Source organism: Natator depressus, chromosome 28 (assembly GCF_965152275.1).
Source record: "Natator depressus isolate rNatDep1 chromosome 28, rNatDep2.hap1, whole genome shotgun sequence".
Classification (NCBI taxonomy): Eukaryota; Metazoa; Chordata; order Testudines; family Cheloniidae; genus Natator; species Natator depressus.
This window is the reverse complement of record NC_134261.1, coordinates 4,740,036-4,764,653: the sequence shown is the minus strand read 5'-3', so window position 1 is coordinate 4,764,653 and position 24,618 is coordinate 4,740,036. Positions and strand designations below refer to the sequence as shown.

The window sequence follows — 24,618 nt, the reverse complement described above, 5'->3', positions numbered from 1 at the left end:
AAACCGAGCCCCCTTACTCCACCCTGCCCCTTCCCCAAGGCCCCGCCCCACTCACTCCAGCCCCGCCCCCTTCAGTCCCTCACTCGCCCCCACCCTCAATCACTTTCACTGGGCTGGGGATGCGGGCTCTGGGATGTGGCCAGGGATGAGGGGTTGTGGGTGCGGGAGAGGGCTCCGGGTTGGAGCCAGGTGTTGGAGTGCAGGAGGGGGTGAGGGCTCTGGGGTGGGGCCGTGGGTGAGCGGTTTAGGGTGCAGGAGGGGTTCTGGGCTGGAGCCAGGTGTTGGAGTGCAGGAGGGGGTGAGGGCTCTGGGGTGCGGGCGGGAATGAGGGGTTTGGGGTACAGGAGGGGGCTCTGGGTTGGGGTAGGGGATTGGGGTGTGGGAAGGGGTGCAGGAGGGGGCTCAGGCCTTGGGTAGGGGGTTGGGGTGCGGGCTCTGGGAGGGAGTTGGGGTGAGGGAGGGGGTTCCAACCTGGGACCGGAAGTTGAGGGTGTGGCTGTGGCTGGGCGATGCTTACCTTAGGCAGCTGCTGGGTGGCGGCGCAGCAGGGCTAAGGCAGGCTCCCTGCCTGCCCTAGCTCTGCGCTGCTCCCAGAAGCAGCCGGCATGTCCAGCCCCTAGGCAGAGGCGCGGCCAGGGAGCTCTACACCTTGCACATTGCCCACACCCGCAGGCACCGCCCCCAGCCCTGAGCCCCCTCCTGGATTCCAACCCACTGCACGAGCCATGAGCCCCTTTCCTCAGTTCCTGGCCAATGGGAGCTGTGGAGCCAGCGCACGGAGCTTCCCTGATCACTCCTGTGTCTATGGGCTGCAGGAACATGCCGGCCGCTACCAGGATCCGTGCGGAGCCAGGGCAGGCAGGGAGCCTGCTTTAGCCCTGCTGCGCTGCCGACCGGACTTTTAACAGCTCAGTCAGCGGTGCTGACCGGAGCCACCAGGGTTTGTTTTTTAACCAACTGTTCCGGTGAAAAACTGAGGGCCTGGGAACCCTAACTCCGGGTTGCACAGCAGCAGCTGCCTGCGAGAGAGCCCGGCTGGGGTGGGGGCAGTAGCAGCCCGCCCCCTCCGCTCCCTGACCAGGCCGGATGCTGGGGACAGGGGCCAAGCAAGCCGGAGCCATCCCAGCACATTTCTGGCTTGCTTGGCCCCTTTCACCTCCATTTATAACCTTTCAAACCAGACCCCCAACCTCACCTTGGCCTGATCAGACACAAGCCCAGGGCAAGCCAGACCGGTGTGGCGGCTGGGTCTGGCCATGATAGTGACAGCAGAGAAATCCACCAACCACCACCTGTTTAGAGATACCCCGTCCTTCCAGCAATCTCTCATCAGGGAGACGCACTGCCCGGCCCCCCTCCCCTGCCCCCACTCCATGCTCCCGAAAGGCTGCGCAGGGGAGCTCATTTCCCCTTGCGATGCTCTGACCCCCTAGGATGCAGCCAGAGCTGAGATGGGTGCCCCCCACGCCCCCAGCTGCTCCCATATGAGAACCAAAGGGTTAATGTAGAGGGAGCTGATAAGGCTCCGTGGTCCATCAGCTGATCTCCACCCAGATACTCCACGATTCTCGCCCATGGAGCTTATTGAAAGACATGACTCAAAAATATCCCTTTTATACATTTAATTAAAATGAAGAAACAAATAAAATGAAGAACACAGCTCACTAACCCTAAACTATTACCACCACCCAGCTAGCTCTCGAGTGTACAACACAGTGATCACGTTCAGGTCAGATCAGAAAATCCGTCAGTGAATAACGATCTTGCTTTGGACTCAAGTCATCACTTTAGCCAAATCAGCACAACAATACAGCAGAAAATGAACCTTTGTTAAATCCTGAAACAGGAACCGAGGAGGCAGCTGTCCATTTAGTTATTAATCCCAATCACAGAACTTCACCCAGGCCGTGCGATCCACACTCAGCTGCTTGAATATTTCAGTTCTAACACCAAGTTATTGTTCACATTTAAGCCACAACTTCAGAGCTTCCACCTTAGATCTCACCAGTCTGTGGCTAACCTTCTCCCAGTGGCTTCTATAAAAACCTTAATACGGACACAGACCTTAATACACAGAATTTTAACAGTATGTATCCGACAGCTTAGGTTCTTTGACCACTTTCACAGAACGAGGAGCATGTGTGCACTGACATTGTAGGGCAGCATTTTAGGATTATTTAGGTTTGGGAATTATTCCTTTTAGCTCCTTTCCTGCATGGATGCGACAGGTTTCATACACACCTGCACACACTGACCCCACTGTGCCACCGGCGTAGAACAGGAAGGATGGAATGGCTCCCAGTTGATAAAAACTAGAACAAGTAACAATCAGATATTGAAACTGACAAATGAATCCAACTCTGCAGCTCTTTGGACTTCCACGGAGTAGGATCTAGAGCTGCAGTCAAGGAACCAGGCGATGGGGTCGCCAGCTCAATACTCCACATTCACAAGTGCTCTCAGGTAAGAGGAGACAGGTCAAGGCTGGCACAGCCTGGTGTTGATGTTACAACTTCCTGCTCCAGACGGGATCAGTCTGGGAGTCCTGGAATGTCCGTCTTTCTTAGACAGGTTCCTGGTGCAAAAGGGCTTCCACCTTTCCTTGGTCTTCATGGTTGACAATTCCAGATCACCCCACATTGTGGTCACTCCCCTGAAGTCACCAGGCAAATCAGGTGTGAATTATGCATTGGTACAGACAATGTGGCCTGATCCATTTCAAGTGAGGCTGACTTCAGGCTATCTTCAGTTTGGAAAAGTCCCATTAAACACACAGTTTTGTTAAAATATTGGTTGCTGTGAACCACATGCACTGTGGAGGGCTGAATCCCAAAGATCTCAAAAATGAATGACGTCTAAGGACAGTTTTGGGGAGGTTTCCATAGCCTGGCTTGAGGGTCAAAAGGCTGAGCTGTGACAATGGGCTTCCTTAAAAAACGAAAAGGGGTCTCTGCTCCCATAAAAATAACGGGCAGCCAACTCCCTCCTCCCCAACACACGACACCAAACTACCTCTTGCCTCATGCTTCCATTACCATTCATAAAAAGAACCGTGGCCATCTCCTGACAGACATTATACATCTTCGCTTTGCAGAGAAGAGGGGAACTCAGTGACCCATACAGTCTAATTGGGTAAAAGGTTACACAACTTGTCTCCTTAAGTAATTTTACTTTAGAGCTTGTCAAAACAAATTACATTTGAAACAGAAATAACTGAAGTCTGGGTCTGTGTTCTCCTGTACACTATTTCTCTCTTACGTTCCCCCACCTCAGCCTTGAAGGGATATTGTACTTCAGAGCCCCTTAGTCCAAAGGGTGTTTTACATCAAATAAACTTTTTAAGGTTAGTAATATAGGAAGTGGTGGATAACAAAAAACAAACCAATGTAAGTCACAGTGTTCCACTATAATTCAGGTTATCACTACATTAGGCTTTAACCAATAATTAACTTCATTTTCACTGGTAAAAAGAACATAGTCAAAGATTATGAAATCTTATCATAGAGGTTAGTTTCATTTTAAGCCCCATTTCCACCACGTGAGCACTGTGTAAATGTGGTCTACACCAGCATAGGGGCTTTCCACATCTGAGAGTTCATTTATCTCTGCTCCTTCTGATGTAAGTGTTGGTGGAAGGGGTCTCCTGCTATGGGGGAAGGTTTGCATCATGAGAAAAAGGACCTCAGCTCTATATCCACACCTTCCAATCTTTCAAAGTATCAGGAGGTGCATGCGAAGTGGTACAACTGAATCAGACACAAGAGCAAAACTAAGTGACAACAGCATAGAATCAGGACTCAACATTTCTCTATCCAGCAGTCTGAAACTGGAGTCTGACACACAGAATGACAGTAACAGATGAGGGAATCAAACAACATGGAAGTCCTTGGTGCTCAATCAGGCTGGGGCAGGAATCTCCTCTGAAGGCATCAGCTAGTTCTCACTTTGGTCTCAAAGAACCATGGATCCAAATAGTGAAGGACCTTCCACTCGAGCCATGGTAACATTTGGGACTCTAATCAGTGACAGTGAACTAGGGAACGGTGTTAAAAACAAACAAAAAGTTTTACCTGGACCGTAGTTCAACACAGCTTCCTCTCTGGGGCGAAAATCAACTACTGGGTGTCTGCTGTATCAAACTGAGTTCTTGCCAAATCCTTGGCCTCGTCAGGGTACATTAACACTCCTGTGGAATAGAATCCTTTACAAAACCACCCAAATTCTGAGCAGTGTTAGTGAGGAATGACTTCCCCAAACACGGCCAATTTATTTCTTTAATCCGGTAGCACAGGTCTAAGTTAGGGACTAGAAACACTCCAGCATCAGAATCCCCATATTCTGCAGCTATCCCACATACAACACTGATTTCATTTCAGTGCACATTTGCAGCATCTACCGAGGGCAAGTTCATCAAAAATGCCATTTCTGGTTTCTCCACATCAACACAGACAAGGACAGCATTTCCTAAATCATAGGCCACACGCACCCAGTTACTTCAGTTAGTTGCACAATCTGGGGCGTGCTGTTCTTCACCATTTCAGAGTGGAGACCTAAACCCACTACTGTGTCCTTGGTAGCACACCCGATGGCTCAGAGCATCCTCTCCTGGTGAGTGAACTGCACTTGAGCTTCTTCCATGTCCTCGTGCAGCGGTGCGGGAAAGACAAAAATAAAATAAGAAAGCACTATTTTAGCTAACAGTCATTTCTCCCAAAGTCCCCAATAAATCTGAGCTACATCCTGGACAACTAAATTAATATTAAATTATGTGATCAAATGGCCTTCAGGAGAGAGAGAAATCCCACGACAAACAGCGGTGTAAGTCACTTTCTTTTTCATACAAAATGAAATTCCAGAGCAGGTTACATCCGATGACTCAAAGATCAGGTGAACAGATTCCCCTGTCGCCTTCTCCTCTAATCCATTCACACCTGCTTCACTCAACAGCCCTTCATTATTATGGAGTCGTGTTATTTAGGAAAAAAAAAGCTTCATCGTAATAGGGAAAAACTGCCAACCTTCTCATCTTCAAACAGTCTCAGCTCAGCAGAGAAAAGCCCAGAAGGGGCTTTGTCAATAGAAAGAAACTGGGATTTAAATGGGGAATGATCACACTGTGTTTGGGATCCATTGGAATTCCTGATCCAGGTCTGCAACACTTTCCTCTCCAGCCCAAACGAGTCGGATTTAGGATCAATTTGCTATGAAGTGCAGAGACTCTTTGGGAGGTGGAGGGGTAGAATAGAGGTGGATAAGCTCCACTGTGGCTCAGACGGACGCCAGCGCTGCTGGAGTGAGCGGTCCTAGTGACAGTGATCGGGAAGGAGGGAATCCCGTCGACTCACCCCATTTCCTTCCAGTGTTGCAAAGACTGAAATGATACATTTGTCCCACTCCTGCTCCTCCTCTTTGTTATATTGAAATAGATTTTCAATAAGGGAAATGGTAAAAAGAAAAAAAAAAAAAAACAACCTGCTGCCCAGCACAACCTGGACCAGCGTGAGAACAACTGGGAATGAAACAATCTGTCACCAAAGGGGGGACTTGGTGACTAACACTCACTCTGCTGGTGGGGTGGCAATATACACGTGATGCTCAGGGCCTGTCTAGACTATGAAAATTGGTGTCGATTAGGACAGGTCAAAGGGGAAGGTGCGAGCTAACCCCAGCCTGGGCTGTGTCAGCACAGCACATACAGCGGGGTGTTGGCACTAGGATCGCCACCTCCAGCAGGCCGACCCCATGGAAAATCCTAGTGGAGACAAAGCCCAGGTTGATTTTCGCTCAGTGTAGCTACTTGAGGTCACCCCTATTTCCCCCACCTGGGGCTGACGGACGCTCCTAGCAGGAGAGACACACTCCCATGATGAATCGCAGGAGAAGGGAGTTGGTAGAAAGGACCACGGGATTCACCCAAGAGAAGGGAGACCTCCAAAGGAAAAGCAGGCAACTCACCTGGGGGAGCTGAGAGAACAGGGTGACGCAAATGGTGCAAACAGCCCGAAAAAGTCGCTATGTGGGAATTAGCAAATGTCTTTAAAAAAAAATCTTTTCTCTGCCCTACACAAAGTTTTATGGTGTGTCTCTAGCCTGTGAAATCGCTGATGTCTATTAAGGTGCGAGCTCCGGATGAAACTTTTCCCGCTTTCACAGGATTCACAGGCTGCTCTCATGTGTGGATCCTCTGATGATTGATGAGACTTGAGCTCTGAGTGAACCTTTTCCCGCACTCACAGCATTCATAGGGGCGCTCTTCTGTGTGGATTCTCTGATGAATAATAAGCCCTGTGCTCCAAGTGAATTGTTTCCCGCACTCACAGCATTCATAGGGGCGCTCTCCTGTGTGGATCCTCTGATGGTTATTAAGGTCTGATTTGAAACTGAACCTTTTCCTGCACTCACAGCATTCATATGGTCTCACGCCTGTGTGGATCCTCTGATGTCTAGTAAGGGATGAGTTCTCAGTGAAGCTTTTCCCACACTCAGAGCACTCATAAGGTCTCTCTCCTGTGTGGATCCTCTGATGTTTAATAAGGCCTGAGTTATGAGGAAATGTTTTCCCACACTCAGAACATATATAGGGTCGCTCTCCTGTATGCATTCTCTGATGATTAATAAGGCCTGAGCTCTGAGTGAACTTTTTCCCACACTCACTGCATTCATAGGGTCGCTCTCCTGTGTGGATTCTCTGATGATTAATAAGGCTTGAGCTCTGAGTGAACTTTTTCCCACACTCACAGCACGTATAGGGTCGCTCTCCTGTGTGCATTCGCTGATGATGAAAGAGGCCTGAGCTCTGAGTGAACTTTTTCCCACACTCACAGCATTCATAGGGTCTCTCTCCTGTGTGGCCTATCTGATGTGTGATAAGGTTTGATTTCTCACTGAACTGTTTCCCGCACTCACAGCATTTGTAGGGGCGCTCTCCTGTGTGGACCCTCTGATGTTTATTAAGGTTTGATTTGAAAGCAAAGCTTTTCGCACACTCACAGCATTGATACGGTCTCTCTCCTGTGTGAATCCTCTGATGTCTAATAAAGGATGAGCTCCGAGTAAAGCTTTTCCCGCACTCACTGCACTCATAGAGTCTCTCTCTTGTGTGTATTCTCTGATGATTAAGAAGGACTGAGCTCTGAGGGAACATTTGCCCGCACTCACGGCATTCATAGGACTGCTCTCCTGTGTGGATTCTCTGATGTTTACGAAAGGCTGTGCTCCAAGTGAACTGTTTCCCACACTCGCGGCATTCATAGGGGCGCTCTCCTGTGTGAATTCTTTGATGTATATTAAGGTTTGATTTGAAAGTGAAACTTTTCCCGCACTCACAGCATTTATACGGTCTCTCTCCTGTGTGGCTCCTCTGATGTCTAATAAGGGATGAGCTCCGAGTGTAACTTTTGCCGCACTCACAGCACTTGTAGGGTCTCTCTTCTGTGTGACTTGTCTGATGTTTATTAAGGCTTGATTTCTCACTGAACTGTTTCCCGCACTCAGAGCATTCATAGGGGCGCTCTCCTGTGTGGATCTTCTCATGTTTAAATAGGGCTGAGCTCTGAGCGAATGTTTGCCCGCATTCACAGCATGTATAGGGGCGCTCTCCTGTGTGCATTCGCTGATGATTAATAAGGAATGAGCTCAGAGTGAACTTTTGCCCGCACTCATAGCATTCATAAGGTCTCTCCCCAGTGTGGATCCTCTGATGTCTAGTAAGGGATGAGTGCCGAGTGAAGCTTTTCCCGCACTCACAGCACTCATAGGGTCTCTCTCTTGTGTGGCTTGTCTGATGTGTAATAAAGTTTGATTTCTCGCTGAACTGTTTCCCGCACTCACAGCATTGGTAGGGGTGCTCTCCCATGTGGATCCTCTGATGTCTAACGAGGGTGGAGTTCAGAGTGAAGTGTTTCCCACACTCAGTGCATGTGTTTTTTCTCTCTCCTGTAGGTATTCCCTGCTGGTCTGTGATTTCCTGGGAGTCCTGGTGAGGCCCCTGACAATTAATGGATTTGCCCACTTTCTCCCTGGGCTGGTTTCCCTGCTGCCTCTCTGGCCTGTGCTGGCTCTCACAGGCTTCCCCCTTCACACCACGCCTGGACACATTCCCTTTGGATCCTTGCGATAATCCCCCGCACGCTTCCACTTGCTCAGCATCTTCCTGCTGCGGAGTCAGCTCCTCGTTCTCACTCACCATCCCAGCACCTGCTAGGACACAGGGAGAAACCTCAGAAATGGGTGGAAAAGGGGAAAACAAACCAAAATTAGAGCTGGAGAGACAGAAAAAAATCTAGAACCTGAATTCTCCAAAACTCTTCTCCTTAGGGGAGAGAGGAGGGGAACAATTCTGCCTCCACATCCCATCAGGGAGGGAGCTGCTGCCAGGTGTCAGTCAGGATGGGTAGGAAGCCGTGAGCGATAGCTACCCATAGGGTACAAGGCCTCCTGGGGATACTCCTGAACTCTGAGAGCTCCCAAGGCCTTTTTAGGGAGTCCCAGGTGTTTCCTTCAGCCACAGAGTGTATTTGAATTGGTTTAATGATCCCTCACCTGCGCAGGCACCTCTCGGGATCTCTCCTTCCTCAGAGCCCTGGAGATCCAGGACCCACGGCTCCTCCCTTCGTTCCAGCTGGGAGACCATGTCAGGTTTGGAAACGGGAAACCCTGCTCAGGGCATAGAAAACAAGGGAGATCAGGGGAGTTCATGGGACATGTCAGAAATATAAAGGGAAGGGTAACCACCTTTCTGTATACAGAACTATAAAATCCCTCCTGGCCAGAGGCAAAACCCTTTCATCTGTAAAGGGTTAAGAAGCTAGGATAACCTCGCTGGCACCTGACCAAAATGACCAATGAGGAGACAAGTTACTTTCAAAACTGGAGTGGGGGGGAACAAAGGGTCTGTCTGTCTGTGTGATGCTTTTGCCGGGACCAGGTCAGGAATGCTCTTCAGAACTTCTGTTAAGTTAGTAAGTAATCTGGCTAGAAATGTGTTAGATTTCCTTTTGTTTAATGGCTGGTAAAATAGCTGTGCTGAATGGAATGTATATTCCTGGTTTTGTGTCTTTTTGTAACTTAAGGTTTTGCCTAGAGGGATTCTCTATGTTTTGAATCTGATTACCCTGTAAGGTATTTACCATCCTGATTTTACAGGGGTGATTCTTTTCCTTTTTCTTTAATTAAAATTCTTCTTTTAAGAACCTGATTGATTTTTCATTGTTCTTAAGATCCAAGGGTTTGGGTCTGTGTTCACCTATGCAAATTGGTGAGGATTTTTATCAAGCCTTCCCCAGGAAAGGAGGTGTAGGGCTTGGGGGGATATTTTGGGGGGAAGACGTCTCCAAGTGGGCTCTTTCCCTGTTCTTTGTTTAACACGCTTGGTGGTGGCAGCATAGGGTTCAAGGACAAGGCAAAGTTTGTACCTTGAGGAAGTTTTTAACCTAAGCTGGTAAGAATAAGCTTAGGGGGTCTTTCATGCAGGTCCCCACATCTGTACCCTAGAGTTCAGAGCGGGGAAGGAACCTTGACAGGACATTTCTCACAAAAAAGAGCCTATCAGTTTTAACTCAGCCCATTTTAAAGCAGTAAAATGCTTGAGGCACCTCCCCAGGTGCTCCAAGGTGGACACATATGAGGGATTTAGCTATCGCCATCTCTGCTGGGAACACAGAGGAAGGTTGGACATATGACCAGGGAAGATTATAAGAATATTGCTCGGGCATGTAGGAAAGATATCAGGAGGGCCAAATCGCACCTGGAGCTGCAGCTAGCAAGAGATGTCAAGAGTAACAAGAAGGGTTTCTTCAGGTATGTTGGCAACAAGAAGAAAGCCAAGGAAAGTGTGGGCCCCTTACTGAATGAGGGAGGCAACCTAGTGACAGAGGATGTGGAAAAAGCTAATGTACTCAATGCTTTTTTTGCCTCTGTTTTCACTAACAAGGTCAGCTCCCAGACTGCTGCGCTGGGCATCACAGAATGGGGAAGAGATGGCCAGCCCTCTGTGGAGATAGAGCTGGTTAGGGACTATTTAGAAAAGCTGGACGTGCACAAGTCCATGGGGCCGGACGAGTTGCATCCGAGAGTGCTGAAGGAATTGGCGGCTGTGATTGCAGAGCCCTTGGCCATTATCTTTGAAAACTCGTGGCGAACGGGGGAAGTCCCGGATGACTGGAAAAAGGCTAATGTAGTGCCAATCTTTAAAAAAGGGAAGGAGGAGGATCCTGGGAACTACAGGCCAGTCAGCCTCACCTCAGTCCCTGGAAAAATCATGGAGCAGGTCCTCAAAGAATCAATCCTGAAGCACTTACATGAGAGGAAAGTGATCAGGAACAGTCAGCATGGGTTCACCAAGGGAAGGTCATGCCCGACTAATCTAATCACCTTTTATGATGGGATTACTGGTTCTGTGGATGAAGGGAAAGCAGTGGATGTATTGTTTCTTGACTTTAGCAAAGCTTTTGACACGGTCTCCCACAGTATTCTTGTCAGCAAGATAAGGAAGTATGGGCTGGATGAATGCACTATAAGGTGGGTAGAAAGCTGGCTAGATTGTCGGGCTCAACGGGTAGTGATCAATGGCTCCATGTCTAGTTGGCAGCCGGTGTCAAGTGGTGTGCCCCAGGGGTCGGTCCTGGGGCCGGTTTTGTTCAATATCTTCATAAATGATCTGGAGGATGGTGTGGATTGCACTCTCAGCAAATTTGCGGATGATACTAAACTGGGAGGAGTGGTAGATACGCTGGAGGGGAGGGATAGGATACAGAAGGACCTAGACAAATTGGAGGATTGGGCCAAAAGAAATCTGATGAGGTTCAATAAGGATAAGTGCAGGGTCCTGCACTTAGGATGGAAGAATCCAATGCACCGCTACAGACTAGGGACCGAATGGCTAGGCAGCAGTTCTGCAGAAAAGGACCTAGGGGTGACAGTGGACGAGAAGCTGGATATGAGTCAACAGTGTGCCCTTGTTGCCAAGAAGGCCAATGGCATTTTGGGATGTATAAGTAGGGGCATAGCGAGCAGATTGAGGGACGTGATCGTTCCCCTCTATTCGACACTGGTGAGGCCTCATCTGGAGTACTGTGTCCAGTTTTGGGCCCCACACTACAAGAAGGATGTGGATAAATTGGAGAGAGTCCAGCGAAGGGCAACAAAAATGATTAGGGGTCTAGAGCACATGACTTATGAAGAGAGGCTGAGGGAGCTGGGATTGTTTAGTCTGCGGAAGAGAAGAATGAGGGGGGATTTGATAGCTGCTTTCAACTACCTGAAAGGGGGTTCCAAAGAGGATGGCTCTAGACTGTTCTCAATGGTAGCAGATGACAGAACGATGAGTAATGGTCTCAAGTTGCAATGGGGGAGGTTTAGATTGGATATTAGGAAAAACTTTTTCACTAAGAGGGTGGTGAAACACTGGAATACGTTACCTAGGGAGGTGGTAGAATCTCCTTCCTTAGAGGTTTTTAAGGTCAGGCTTGACAAAGCCCTGGCTGGGATGATTTAACTGGGAATTGGTCCTGCTTCGAGCAGGGGGTTGGACTAGATGACCTTCTGGGGTCCCTTCCAACCCTGATATTCTATGATTCTATGATTCACACACACAGACAGACACTCCTCAGCAAAGGGGCTCCTAAAACACAGAGACAGTAACTCCGTGTTCCAGGAAGTAAAGACTCCAGCCAGAGGGGAAGTCACCTTGGACCTGCTTCTTAATCACAGAGAGAAATACTGAGATTATGGGAGAGTGTGACATTCTACACCTTGGTGGAGCGTACTGTAACCCCCACATTCCTCATTTTCATATAATCATGATTTTACATATAAAGCGTGCCTTGTAAGGTATCAGAGGAAAGGTTATGATCTGCTGAAAGTCATTTCTCTATCCGTCCATGTGAATCATTCATGCATATGAAGTTATGAGAATTGTGTAGTATGGTTGTCACTGAGACATGCTGTAAATTGGGGAATTAGCCAGATCTTAGCTCCCCAGAGGCAACAGCAAGGAAAGTAACCAACCCCCGGGTGGGGTATCAAACAACCCATCAACAGCCATTGTCCAGCAAGGAAGCTACAATGCAATGACTCACCTGCATGGGGCCACACCAGGGGAATCGCTCAACCTTGTTTGGAGAGACTCAGTAATGCTCACCTGACTCTGAAGGGGGGGCAAAGCCAAGAGGGAGGAAAGGGCAGTGGACAGGCTAACAGAGGGAGTTCACCTAGGGAGAGCCCGCTGAAGATTTCATCTTACAGGCTTCTCTGAGTAGTAACTGTAGTAACTCGTAGAAGGAAGGTAATATGGATGGTGAGCGATCAGCCGTTGTAACCTGCACAGGATGTGCCATGTTTGTCTTTCTTCCACAGGACAGAAGCGGCTTTGTCTGTACAAAATGCAAGCTGGTCTTCATATTGGAAGAGAAGGTTCAAGGTCTGGAGAAACAAGTATCAACCCTGAGTTGCATAAGAGAAAATGAAGATTTCCTGGACAGACATCAGGATATGCTTCTGCGGGCACAACTTTCTGAAGATTCAGAGCAAGCTGTGCAGTGGGGACAGAAGGACGCTGAGGAAAATTGGCAGCATGTGACCTCCAGAAGAAGAAAGAGGAGCACCCTTGTACCAGCAACGCAGATACAGGTAAGCAACCATTTTCATGTTCTCTCCGCAGGTACTAATGCGGAAAGTGATGATACATCTGAGGGAAGGGAACAGAAGAAGACTCCTCCGATTGGAAGGCATAAGATGCACTGTCCTAAGGATGGGGGTTCCACGACCACTGCTCCCAAGAGAAGGAGGCGGGTGGTGGTGGTTGGGGACTCCCTCCTAAGTGGGGACTGAGTCATCTATCTGCAGTCTCAACCGGGAAAACCGAGAAGTGTGCTGCTTGCCAGAAGCTAGGATTCACGATGTGACGGAGAGACTGCCGAGACTCATCAAGCCCTCAGATCACTACCCCTTCCTGCTTCTCCACATGGGCACCAATGATACTGCCAAGAATGACCTTAAGCGGATCACTGCAGACTACGTGGCTCTGGGAAGAAGGATAAAGGAGTTTGAGGCGCAAGTGGTCTTCTCGTCCATCCTCCCTGTGGAAGGAAAAGGCCCAGGTACATAGCTGCTGACTTTTGGTTTTGCCGGCGGGTGCCCCATCCTGGCTCTGCCCCCTTCTCCAAGGTCCTGCCCCCACTCCACCTCCTAGACCCCCCTGAATGCCTCCTTCTTGCTGACCCCCTCTGCTAAATGCCTCCCACCTGCCGCTCACTCCTTTCTGCCCCTTCCTGCCTTAAGGGCGAGGTGTGTGTGCTGGAGGGGTGCTCTGCCAGTTTTGAGGGGAGGCTATTTTCAACATATTTATACACTTTCATTCTAGTTATTGAAAGTGTGTCTATCATTGGTATCTCCCCTTCCTGATGTTTCCCAGTTCTTGCTCTCCACCCGTGTCCCTTTTCCCATCTCTCTCTGCTCCCCACCTCCTGGTGGCTCTGTTTAGCGCCCGCTCCCACCCACACACTCCACGCAGCTCTGTCTCCCCCCAGCCCCACCCCCTGCGGCCAGCCCAGAAACTGCCCACCCTGAGCCAGAGAGAGACATTTAATTCAACAGCCCAGCACAGAAACGGCCCGTTCCTTCATCCTGCTGTGTGGCGAGGCTGTGTTGCTCCAGCTCCTCCCAGTCCACAGGGCTGCAGCCCACCCCCGACTCCCGCACACACTCTGCAACTTTTGTGGGCGGGGAGCCCCTGGTGGGACCATGGCCAAGGAGGGGGGTTGCTTCCTCCACCCGGCTGCTGCAGCCCGGCCCCCTGAAGCAGGAGGAGCTCAGGTGTCCCAAGGTGAAGCGAGGCAGCAGCTCCTGACATGTAGCGGATACAGGGGGGTAGATGGAAGGGAAGGAATTCCCTGGGAACTGCGGGGAATGGATCCAGGGGAAGGGAATCAATCCTTCCTGACGCGGGGAGGAGGGGATGCTGATGGGTGTGGGAGGGGATAAACTTCCTCTCTGGGAGGAAAAGCCGCTCAGGCAGGCTTGATCTGGTCGTGGGGGCGGGGGAGACAGCTTGGAGCTGGGCAAGCGTTACTTTCCCAGGCATGAGAGCCGGCCATGGAGAAGAGCCCACGGGGAGGATGGGGCTAGAAGTACTGGGGCTGTGTTGCCCCCTCCCGATCCCCCACACACGGGGAAGGGATGCGGAGCCCCGGGACCTGGGTCAGAACCATAGGGGTTGGGAGCCCCCAGAGCCCACCTGGGAGGGGTCCAGGCACAGGCAGGGTCCGGGCTGGGGGAGGCTGCTCATTTGCACCAGGGGCTGCAGTGAAGCCCCTCTCACCTTTGGCCATGGCTGGGCGCACCCGACTCGCTGGACGGAGCACGGGGGTGGGGGAGGCAGGGTGTGAGCTGCTGGCCCCAGCCCAAGTTCACTCATCAGGCACAAGGGCAAACTTTTCTTAAAGGAGCCATGTCCTTTGGTTTGTCCCTCTGCCCAGCACTAAGGGGGTCTGCAGTTGGTTTCTCCTGGCTGGAGGGGGAGCACAGGTCCTGGGGGAGACACCAGGGTGGGCTGAGAATGGCTGGCTCAGTCCCTGAGAAACCCCCTGGCCCATACTCTCCCCAGCAGCCTCCTGCGGCCAGCCGAGAGGCTGCCCATCCATCTCCCCCCAACCCCCTACCGAGGGGCTGCCCACTCATCTGTCCCACCCCTCCAGAGCTAGCCCAGAAGCTGCCGTGCCCTGGCTGCTTGTCCCCCCAGCCTAGCTCCCTCTGCCCTGAACGTTAAAAGGACTCACACATGCCTGCAGTGGGAGCCCGCTGGGAGCTTCAGCAGCTGCAGGGGAAACAGCTGATAGGTGGGACTTCGTGCCAAACAGCTGATTGGCCACAGCCACACAAAGAGCTGATGAGGGCGGCTGTGCATGCTAAATAGCTGATTGGCAGTTGCCAACAGTGAGCTCCCCGGTGGGTGCAGAGCACCCACAAATTTTTTTCCGTGGGTGCTCCAGCCCTGGAGCAGCTTAGAATGCATTTTGCTTTTGTTTCTGTTTCATTTGACCAAATCTGACTTATTATGTTTTGACTTATAATCACTTAAAAATCTATCTTTATAGTTTATAAACCTGTTTGTTTATTCCACCTGAAGCAGTGCGTTTGGTTTGAAGCATGTCAGAGACTCCCCTTGGCATAACTAGCCTGGTACATATGACTTTGTCAATTTAACAAAGAAATTGATATAAGCTCATTTAAGCTTGCAGCGTCCAGCGGGCATAACTGGACACTGCAAGATGGAGGTCCCTTGGGTTGTGTCTGGGACTGGAGATATTCACTAGTGTCTTTCGGTTGCACAATCCAAGGAGCAGCTTAAATGCCAGAGGCCGTGCGTGAACAGCCCGGGGGGGAGGGGGGATTCTCACAGCAGAGCAGGGTAAGGCCGGCTCCCAGAGTCAAGGAATGGAGTGACCTATCAGATCACTGGTCCACATAACACCAGAGGGGAACGTCACAGACATTTGCAGGAAAGCCGGGACCAGCGACCACAGGCTGGAGGGATTCAGCGCCGTAAGGAAAAGGAGGGACTGGGGGTGTCACTGAATGTCGTATCTCAGGGCTTGTCTACACTTGAGACACTGCAACGGTACTGCTGTAGTGCGTCAGTGTAGACACTCGCTACAGCAACGGGAAAGGTTCTCCCATCAGCGTGACGAAGCTCCTCCACTCCTGTCTGTTTCTGGCACGTCTTTCAATGGTTCCCCAGCTGTGCCCCAGGTTTCTCAGCTCAGCTTCCACAGCTCGTCACCATGTTGTTTTCAGGCGGTCGCGTTTTCGCTTGCCTTCAGGTGTCCATCTTAGTGCTATTCTGGTGATGGAATCAGTTTCCATCTCAAGCACATGACCGATCCATCTCCAGCATCTCCCAGCAATGATGGGGCTCAGATCCTCTTGGCTGTACTGTGTGAATCAGTCTTGGTTTGAGATTGTTGTGGGACAAAAGATACGGAAGATTTTTCTGAGGCAGGTTGTACGGAACGAAGACAGTTTGGACGTGTCAGACTTTGTCATTCCCCAGCATTCTGCACTATAAAGTAGTGTTGGAAGTATGCAGCTCTGATAAAATCTTGAGTTTGGTTTTGGTGATTTCCAGACTGTATTTAAGCTCCTGAAGGTGTTCCTGGCTTTATTGATTCTGTTCCGGATGTGCTGGTTTGCTCCACCGTCCTGCCTGATGGTGCTGCCCAGTTATGTGAATATTTCTATATTGGTGAGAACATGACCCTCTATCTCGACTAGTGATGGTGAGGCAATATTAAAGGTCATGATATCTGTCTTATTGCAGTTGATTTTCAATCCATTTTGTTGGCTGAATGTGTTGAGTCGAGTTGTTTTTTCTTGTACATGGTGTTGGGTATGTGATAGGAGAGCAAGAGAATCTGCGAAGTCCAAGTCTTCAAGTTATGAGAAGGGTGTCCAGTTAATGCCTCTTGGAACGTCTTCTGTTGTACGCCGCATTACCCAGGCAATGCTGAAGAGGATTGCAGACATGACACACCCCTGATGTACTCCTGTTCCGACTTCAAAACTGAGCTCACTGTGATCAACACTGCATGTGAAGTTGGAATAGATGCTTTTGATAATGTTGATTATACAATATGTTTCATAGGCCGGTCCCGTGAATGCTATCAACAGCCTTCTCAAAGTCTAAGCAGTTTATGTAGAGTTGCCATTGCCATTCTAAGCATTGTTCTATCATGTTTCGTTGAGTGAAGATCTGGTCTGTGCATGCACGCCCTTTCCGAAAACTGGCTTGCTCTTTTCTGAGAACGCTATCAACTGCCTCTGATATAAGCTGGACTATGATCTTACCCAATACCTTGCTTGGCACAGATAAACGTGTGATACCATGCCATTTTTTAAGGATTTGATGGCTTGAATGATCTCTTGCTTTGTTGGGGTGTCTGTGTTGATATCAAGATCTTCTTCTGCCTCCTGGATGTTTGCTTCCTCTATAGGTGGATCCCTGTCCAGCAATTCTTTGAAATGCTCTGTCCAGTGCATTTCTTGTTCTTTTTCTGTTGTCAGTAGGTGGCCTTCTGTGTCCCTGATGAGAGTGTTTGTTGGTGTCTGCCATTTACCACTGATAAGATTTTGTAGACGGTTTCTTGTTCACCATGAGCAGTTGCCTCCCTGGCTTGTGTTGCTAGATTATCAATATAATGTTGACTGTCTGCTCTCACAAGGCGTTTGATCTCCCACTGTGCCTTGCTATACTGCTCGTGGTATTTGTCCTTTAGCTTCTGGGATTTTATGTCAAACTTTTTTCTTCAGGGCTCGTCTGGTTTCTATGGTGTTCTATGTGCTGGGTATAATCCACTCCTTTCTTCTCTTCTGCCTCTGGCTTAGACAGGCTTCACTGTTCTTTTCATAGATTGTAGTTACTTTGTCCCACTTCTTGTTGATCTCCTCATCTGCCTTCTCCTCCTCTTCATCAATGTCTGCAAGTGTCTGAAACCTGTTCTTTCACTGCAGAGCGAAGGCTTTCTGTACTTCAGGGGACTTTAGCTTGTCAACATCATAACGTCTATGTCCCTTGTTTGGTGGCCCCACACGTCTCAGTTTTAGCTTGATGGAGGCTATCACAAGGTGGTGGCCGCTGCCAACATCTGCCCCCCTTCTCACTTTCACATCTGTCAGTGAGCGTCGCCATTTGCCATTGATCATCATGTGGTCAATCTGGTTCTTATCTCTGCCATTTGGCGAACACCATGTCAGCTTGTGAATTTCACGATGTTGAAATAGGGTTCTGTCGATGACTAGATCCTTCACATGGCAGAAATCAACAAGCCTCTCTCTGTTTTCATTCATCATGCCACACCCTTGTCTTCCCATTCCTCTGGCACTGTTCTCCTTACCAACCTTGGCATTCAGGTCTCCCATGACGATAGGTCGTGCCGTGGTACTCTCTCTAACTCCTCCTGTAGCGTAAGGTAGAATTTGTCCTTTGCTTCTTCATCACAGTCATTTGTCGGAGCGTAGCACTGAATCAGGGTGATGTTATTGTGTTTCCCTTTCAGTCAGGCTCTCATAATTCTGCTGCAGATGGATTTCTACTCAAGCAGGGACCGCTCCACTCCCTTCTTCAAAAGGATGGCAACACTTTCATGGTGTTGTCCATCATCCCGTCCAGAATACAGCAAAGTTTCTACTGAGGCTGTTGTTAATCTTCCTGATCCTGTCCACCTGCTCTCGCTGACACCCAGGATGTGTGAGCTGTAGCGTCTAATCTTTGCTGGGACCTGAGCTAGCTTCTCTTTTCTCGTACATTGTCCGTACATTCCAAAAACCAAGTTTGGTTTTTCTCTTGGTGTTGAGCACTTCAGTCTTCATGCCAGTGGCTTCCTTTCGGCTTTCACCACTGGCAGTCATATGGGTGTTTGACTCCTGAAGGCCATCGCACACAGTAAAGCAGCGATTCTCAAACTTCATTGCACCACAACCCCCTTCTGACAACAGAAATTACTACACGGCCCCAGGAAGAGGGACTGAAGCCTGAGCCCGCCGGTGCCCGGCCCCCGTGGGCAGGGGGAGGGAAGGAGCAAAGTCCAAGTCCCACCATCCTGGAGGAGGGGCAGGGTGCGGGGAGCAAAGCCCAAGCGCTGAAGCCAAAGCCCAAGCCCCATTCCCCAGGGACCCCATTCTTTGGGCTTTGGCCCTGGGGGGTGTGGCTCGGGCTTCGGCCCTGGACCCCAGCATGTCTAAATACCAGCCCAGGCGACCCCATTAAAACCAGGTCGCAACCCACTTTGGGGTCCCGCCCCACAGTTTGAGAACTGCTGCAGTGAAGGTCGATTTCTCAGCTGCTGTTTCCATAACATATTTTGTTTTTTACGAGCCAGGATGTCAGTTTTGTCTGGCCGGTTGACTCTGCATTGTGGGCTATGGAAGCCCCACCCACTAAGCCCCACTGGGCATGCTCCAAATGTAGCAGGAGTATAAAGGGGAGCAGCTCAGCTCAGCCTGGGCTGACAACTGAAGAGGAAGGACACTCGCTGCAGGCTCCAGACCAGGAAGCCCCAGAGGCTCTGACAGCAGGAGCAAGGGCCACCGAGACCCAGGTGGAAACCCAGACAGCAGCAGATGTCTGGGAAAACCCAGGATTGCTGGGAGCCTCCACACTGACAAATCCAGGAACCTTGCAGACGCCCAAAACATGACTACCAGAGACGTAGTAGGAAGTAGCCCAGGGAGGATGCCAGTCGCAGGGTTGAGAACACTCAGCATGTTACAGTCGGCTCCCTGCTGACTCAATAGCAGAGACACTTGCCACAGACAGGGCCCTGGACTGGGACCTGATGGAGCAGGGGGGCCTGGGTCCCCCTACCCCGGCCTCCACCCACCCCAAGGTGGCAACCCATTGTCCTTGACATTGGCCACTAGGCCTTTCTGCCGTGCAGATAAGGGTAATCTAATTGATCCTGGCTACTAGGCCATAGCACCATGAAGATCAGGGCAACCCAAATGACTCTGGCCATTAGGCCTTATTGCCCTATGGATAAAGGCAATCCTATAGACCAGGGATCATAGAATAATAGAATATCAGGGTCGGAAGGGACCGCAGGAGGTCATCTAGTCCAATCCCCTGCTCAAAGCAGGACCAATCCCCAATTAAATCATCCCAGCCAGGGCTTTGTCAAGCCTGACCTTAAAAACTTCTAAGGAAGGAGATTCTACCACCTCCCTAGGTAACGCATTCCAGTGTTTTACTACCCTCCTAGTGAAAAAGTTTTTCCTAATATCCAACCTAAACCTCCCCCACTGCAACTTGAGACCATTACTCCTTGTCCTGTCATCTTCTACCACTGAGAATAGTCTAGAACCATCCTCTTTGGAACCATCTCTCAGGTAGTTGAAAGCAGCTATCAAATCCCCCCTCATTCTTCTCTTCCGCAGACTAAACAATCCCAGTTCCCTCAGCCTCTCCTCATAAGTCATGTGTTCCAGTCCCCTAACCATTTTTGCTGCCCTTCGCTGGACTCTCTCCAATTTATCCACATCCTTCTTGTAGTGTGGGGCCCAAAACTGGACACAGTACTCCAGATGAGGCCTCACCAATGTCGAATAGAGGGGAACGATCACGTCCCTCGATCTGTTGGCTATGCCCCTACTTATACATCCCAAAATGCCATTGGCCTTCTTGGCAACAAGGGCACGCTGCTGACTCATATCCAGCTTCTCGTCCACTGTCACCCCTAGGTCCTTTTCCGCAGAACTGCTGCCGAGCCATTTGGTCCCTAGTCTGTAGCGGTGCATTGGATTCTTCCATCCTAAGGGCAGGACCCTGCACTTATCCTTGTTGAACCTCATCAGATTTCTTTTGGCCCAATCCTCCAATTTGTCTAGGTCCTTCTGTATCCTATCCCTCCCCTCCAGCGTATCTACCACTCCTCCCAGTTTAGTATCATCCGCAAATTTGCTGAGAGTGCAATCCACACCATCCTCCAGATCATTTATGAAGATATTGAACAAAACCGGCCCCAGGACCGACCCTTGGGGCACTCCACTTGATACCAGCTGCCATCTAGACATGGAGCCATTGATCACTACCCCTTGAGCCCGACAATCTAGCCAGCTTTCTACCCACCTTATAGTGCATTCATCCAGCCCATACTTCTTTAACTTGCTGACAAGAATACTGTGGGAGACTGTGTCAAAAGCTTTGCAACCTTTGGCATGTAGCCCATCAGGGAAAGTCACTGGCAGGCTGGGCCGGTTTGTCTACCTGAGGCGTCCGCAGGTTCAGCCGATCGCAGCTCCCACTGGCTGCAGTTCGCCATCCCTGGCCAATGGGGGCTGCAGGAAGCAGCAGCCAGAACATCCCTCGGCCTGCGCCACTTCCCTGGTAAAGGGGTGATATCACTTTGCAAGTCTGAGCTGGTGAGTTTGGAGTAGGCTCAGTGTTTTAGTCTCAACCAGGGGTCAGAAGCTTCTGGTCTTTACGCTGGACCCAAATTCAAGTTTGGCCTTAGCAAAGTGAAGTTGTTAGACTTTGTGCTGAACTGCCCCTGTGAAATGTTCCCAGTGTGTACTGTAGCGGGGAGGGCAGACTGTTAGTATGTGGGCCACTGCCTTGTCGGGGTGATGCTGAAATAGGACAGAGAAGAGGTTGCATTGTGGGGTGTTGTGAACCATAACTCTGCTTTCCCCTTCTAAGAACTGAAGGGACAGGAATCCTTACCCAGCGAGGTCACATTCTCATAGTTCTCCTGCATGACGTCTCTGTAGAGGGCTCTCTGAGCGGGGTCCAGGAGAGCCCCCTCTTCCCTGGTGAAATACACAGCCACCTCCTCGAAGGTCACCAGCCCCTGAAAGAGAAAGTGTCCAACAGTCAGTACCTGCTGCCCCACTCACAGCCCCACTACTCAATGGGGAAAGGAGCCAATCAAATGGATGCTCCGGGTGGCTTGCAGTCAACAGAGTCCTACCTGCACACCGCTCATACTAGGTCAGACCAAAGGTCCATTTAGCCCAGTATCTTCTAACAGTGGCCAATGCTAGGTCCTTCAGAGGGAATGAACAGAATAGGTAATCGTCAGTGATCCATCCCCTGTTGCCCATTCCCAGCTTCTGGCAAACAGGGGCTAGGGACACGATCCCTGCCCATCCAAGCTAACAGCCATTGATGGACCTAGCCTGCATGAACTTATCAAGTATTAGAGCATCCAGAAAACATCAGGGTGAAGGGACGAAGAGAGAGCCCCTCCTCTCTCAGCAGATCCATCACACACCTACTAGCCAAAGACTGATTCAGCTGATGCTAGCAGATTAGGGTTGGTAGAAACCTCAGGAGGTCATCTAGTCCAACTCCCTGATCAAAGCAGGACCAACCTCAACTAAATCATCCCAGCCAGGGCTTTATCAAGCCAGGCCTTAAAAACCTCTAAGGATGGAGATTCCACCACCTCCCTAGGTAACTCATTCCAAGGCTTTACCACCCTCCTAGTGAAACAGTTTTTCCTAATATCCAACCTAGACCTCCCCCATTGCATCTTGAGACCATTGCTCCTTGTTCTGTCATCTGCCATCACTGAGAACAGCTGAGCTCCATCCTCTTTGGAACCCCCTCTTCAGGTAATTGAAGGCTGCTATCAAATCCCCCCTCACTCTTCTCTTCTGCAGACTAAATAAGCCAAGTTCCCTCAGCCTCTCCTCATAAGTCATGTGCCCCAGCCCCCTAATTATTGTCGTTGCCCTCCGCTGGACTCTCTCCAATTTGTCCACCTCCTTTCTGTAATGGGGCACCCAAAACTGGACGCAGTACTCCAGGTGTGGGCTCACGAGTGCTGAATAGAGGGGAATAATCACTTTCCAGGGACTGAGGTGAGGCTCATCGGTCTGTAGTTCCCCAGATTCTCCTTCTTCCCTTTTTTAAAGATGGGCACTACATTTGCCTTTTTCCAATCGTCTGGGACCTCTCCCGATCGCCATGAGTTTTCAAAGATAATGGCCAATGGGTCTGCAATCACATCCGCCAACTCCCTCAGCACCCTGGGATGCAGCGCACCCGGCCCCATGGACTTGTGCATGTCCAGCTTTTCTAAATAGCCCTTAACCTGTTCTTTCACCACTGAGGGCTGCTCACCCCTCCCCATACTGTGCTGCCCAGTGCAGCAGTCTGGGAGCTGCCCTTGTCTGTGAAGACCGAGGCAAAAAGAGCATTGAGTACTTCAGCTTTTTCCACATTATCTGTCACTAGGTTGACTCCCCCATTAAGTAAAGGTCCCACACTTTCCCTGATCACCTTCTTGTTGCTAACATACCTATGGAAACCCTTCTTGTTACCCTTCACATCCCTTACTAGCTGCAACTCCAGTTGTGCTTTGGCCTTCCTGATTACACCCCTACACACTCGAGCATATATTTATACTCCTCCCTAGTCATCTGTCCAAAAGTTTCCACTTCTTGTAAGCTTCCTTTTTGTGTTTAAGCTCACCAAAGATTTCTCCGTTAAGCCAAGCTGGTTGCCTGCCATATTTGCTATTCTTTCTGCACATCGGGATGGTTTGTTCCTGCACCCTCAATAAGGATTCTTTAAAATACAGCCAGCTCTCCTGGACTCCTTTCCCCCTCATGTTATTCTCCCAGGGGATCCTGCCCATCAGTTCCCTCAGGGAGTCTAAGTCTGCTTTTCTGAAGTCCAAGGTCCGTATTCTGCTGCTCTCCTTTCTTCCTTTTGTCAGGATCCTGAAGTCGACCATCTCAAGGTCACTGCTGCCCAGGTTGTCACTCACTTCTACTTCCCCTACTAATTTTTCCCTGTTTGTGAGCAGCAGGTCAAGAGGAGCATGGCTCTTAGTCGGTTCCTCCAGCACTTGCACCAGGAAGTTGACCCCAACACTCTCCAAAAACTTTCTAGATTGTCTGTGCGCTGCTGTATTGCTCTCCCAGCAGATGTCAGGGTGATTGAAGTCCCCCCTGAGAACCAGGGCTTGTGATCTGGAAACTTCTGTTAGTTGTCCGAAGAAAGCCTCGTCTACCTCATCCTCCTGGTCTGGTGGTCTATAGTAGATGCCCACCACGACATCACCATGACATGGGTAGGAAGCCCAACACTCTCTTCATTGTGAGGAACTGGATATGAGGGATGAGTCATCTCCCCTAAGCCTGACTGGTCGGTGCCCCCTTCATATCTCACAGCAGCTGCTGGTTAGTCAGGTCAGGCTCCAGCACTGGAAGTCTGGCCACTTTTCCTAGCCCCATCTAGGTGGGTTGTTTCCTCTTCCACAAATTAGGACATTTCCACCTCCGAACCTCATGAATCTGTTCCTAGACTCTAAGCCACTTATTAAACTAGTCCCGGAAGGTTTGCCACACCCTGGCCTCATCCCTTTCTCCACCCTGGGCACTTCCTGCCCTGCTCCAAAATATAAACCAAACTTCCCATCTCTGGTGTATTTGCTGTCCCTCTCCCTCCAGCAGGAACCCACCAGCCACCCCCCGATAATCCCTACCTGAGCTGGCATTTCTCTCCCCTGTCCCGTGGGAGGACAGGGTGAGCTGGAGCGAGACGTGGGCATCGTTCTGCAGCCTGGCAGGGCGATAAGGGCAGTTGTGGAGGTTTCAGAACAGGCTTTAGTTCATTTCACATCTCAATTCCCCCGGGCCCTTTTCCTGCAGAGAGACACCCTAGAGTCTGCCAGACAGGGAGAGAACAGGGGAAGCACTAGAGGGAATTTCTATCAGCATTTGAGAGGGAAGTGGCAGAGACAGGGAAAGCATGGGTGGAGGATGAAGCTTCTCCTGGGGGAGGCTAGCTCCCTGCCTCGCCTCTCCAGCCCCAGGCTCCCCCCCTTCACCCCATCTCTCCTCTCCTCTTCCCCCTTCTCCCTGGGAAGAGGGATAGGATGAGGAGGGACAGAGTGGACGGGGAGTCTTGTGAGGGAGGGGGAATGAGGAGGGACCAGGCAGGCCAGCGGGGTCTCAAGGGGAAGGGGGTGTGAGGAGGAACCTGGTAGGTGCAGGGGGGGGTATGGTAAGGGAGGGGGGTGAGGCGGGACTCTGCAGGCGGGGAGGCAGTTCTCGCAGGGAAGCGGGGGTAAGGAGGGACCCGGCGGCCGGGGGAGGGTCTGGCACTGGAGGGGGGCG

General features: G+C 50.5%; 1 protein-coding gene across 1 annotated transcript; it reads right to left on the bottom strand.

The window, feature by feature from the left end:
* Nucleotides 1-1,613: 1,613 nt before the first annotated feature.
* LOC141978956 (uncharacterized) lies at nt 1,614-24,286 on the bottom strand. The gene is made up of 4 exons (XM_074941365.1): nt 23,985-24,286; nt 21,212-21,338; nt 8,542-8,655; nt 1,614-8,199 (listed from the first exon to the last, which is right to left on the bottom strand). The coding sequence occupies exons 1-4, from the start codon at nt 24,048-24,050 to the stop codon at nt 6,170-6,172; spliced, it is 2,337 nt and encodes a 778-aa protein (XP_074797466.1). The 5' UTR covers nt 24,051-24,286; the 3' UTR covers nt 1,614-6,169.
* Between the last annotated feature and the right edge of the window lie 332 nt (nt 24,287-24,618).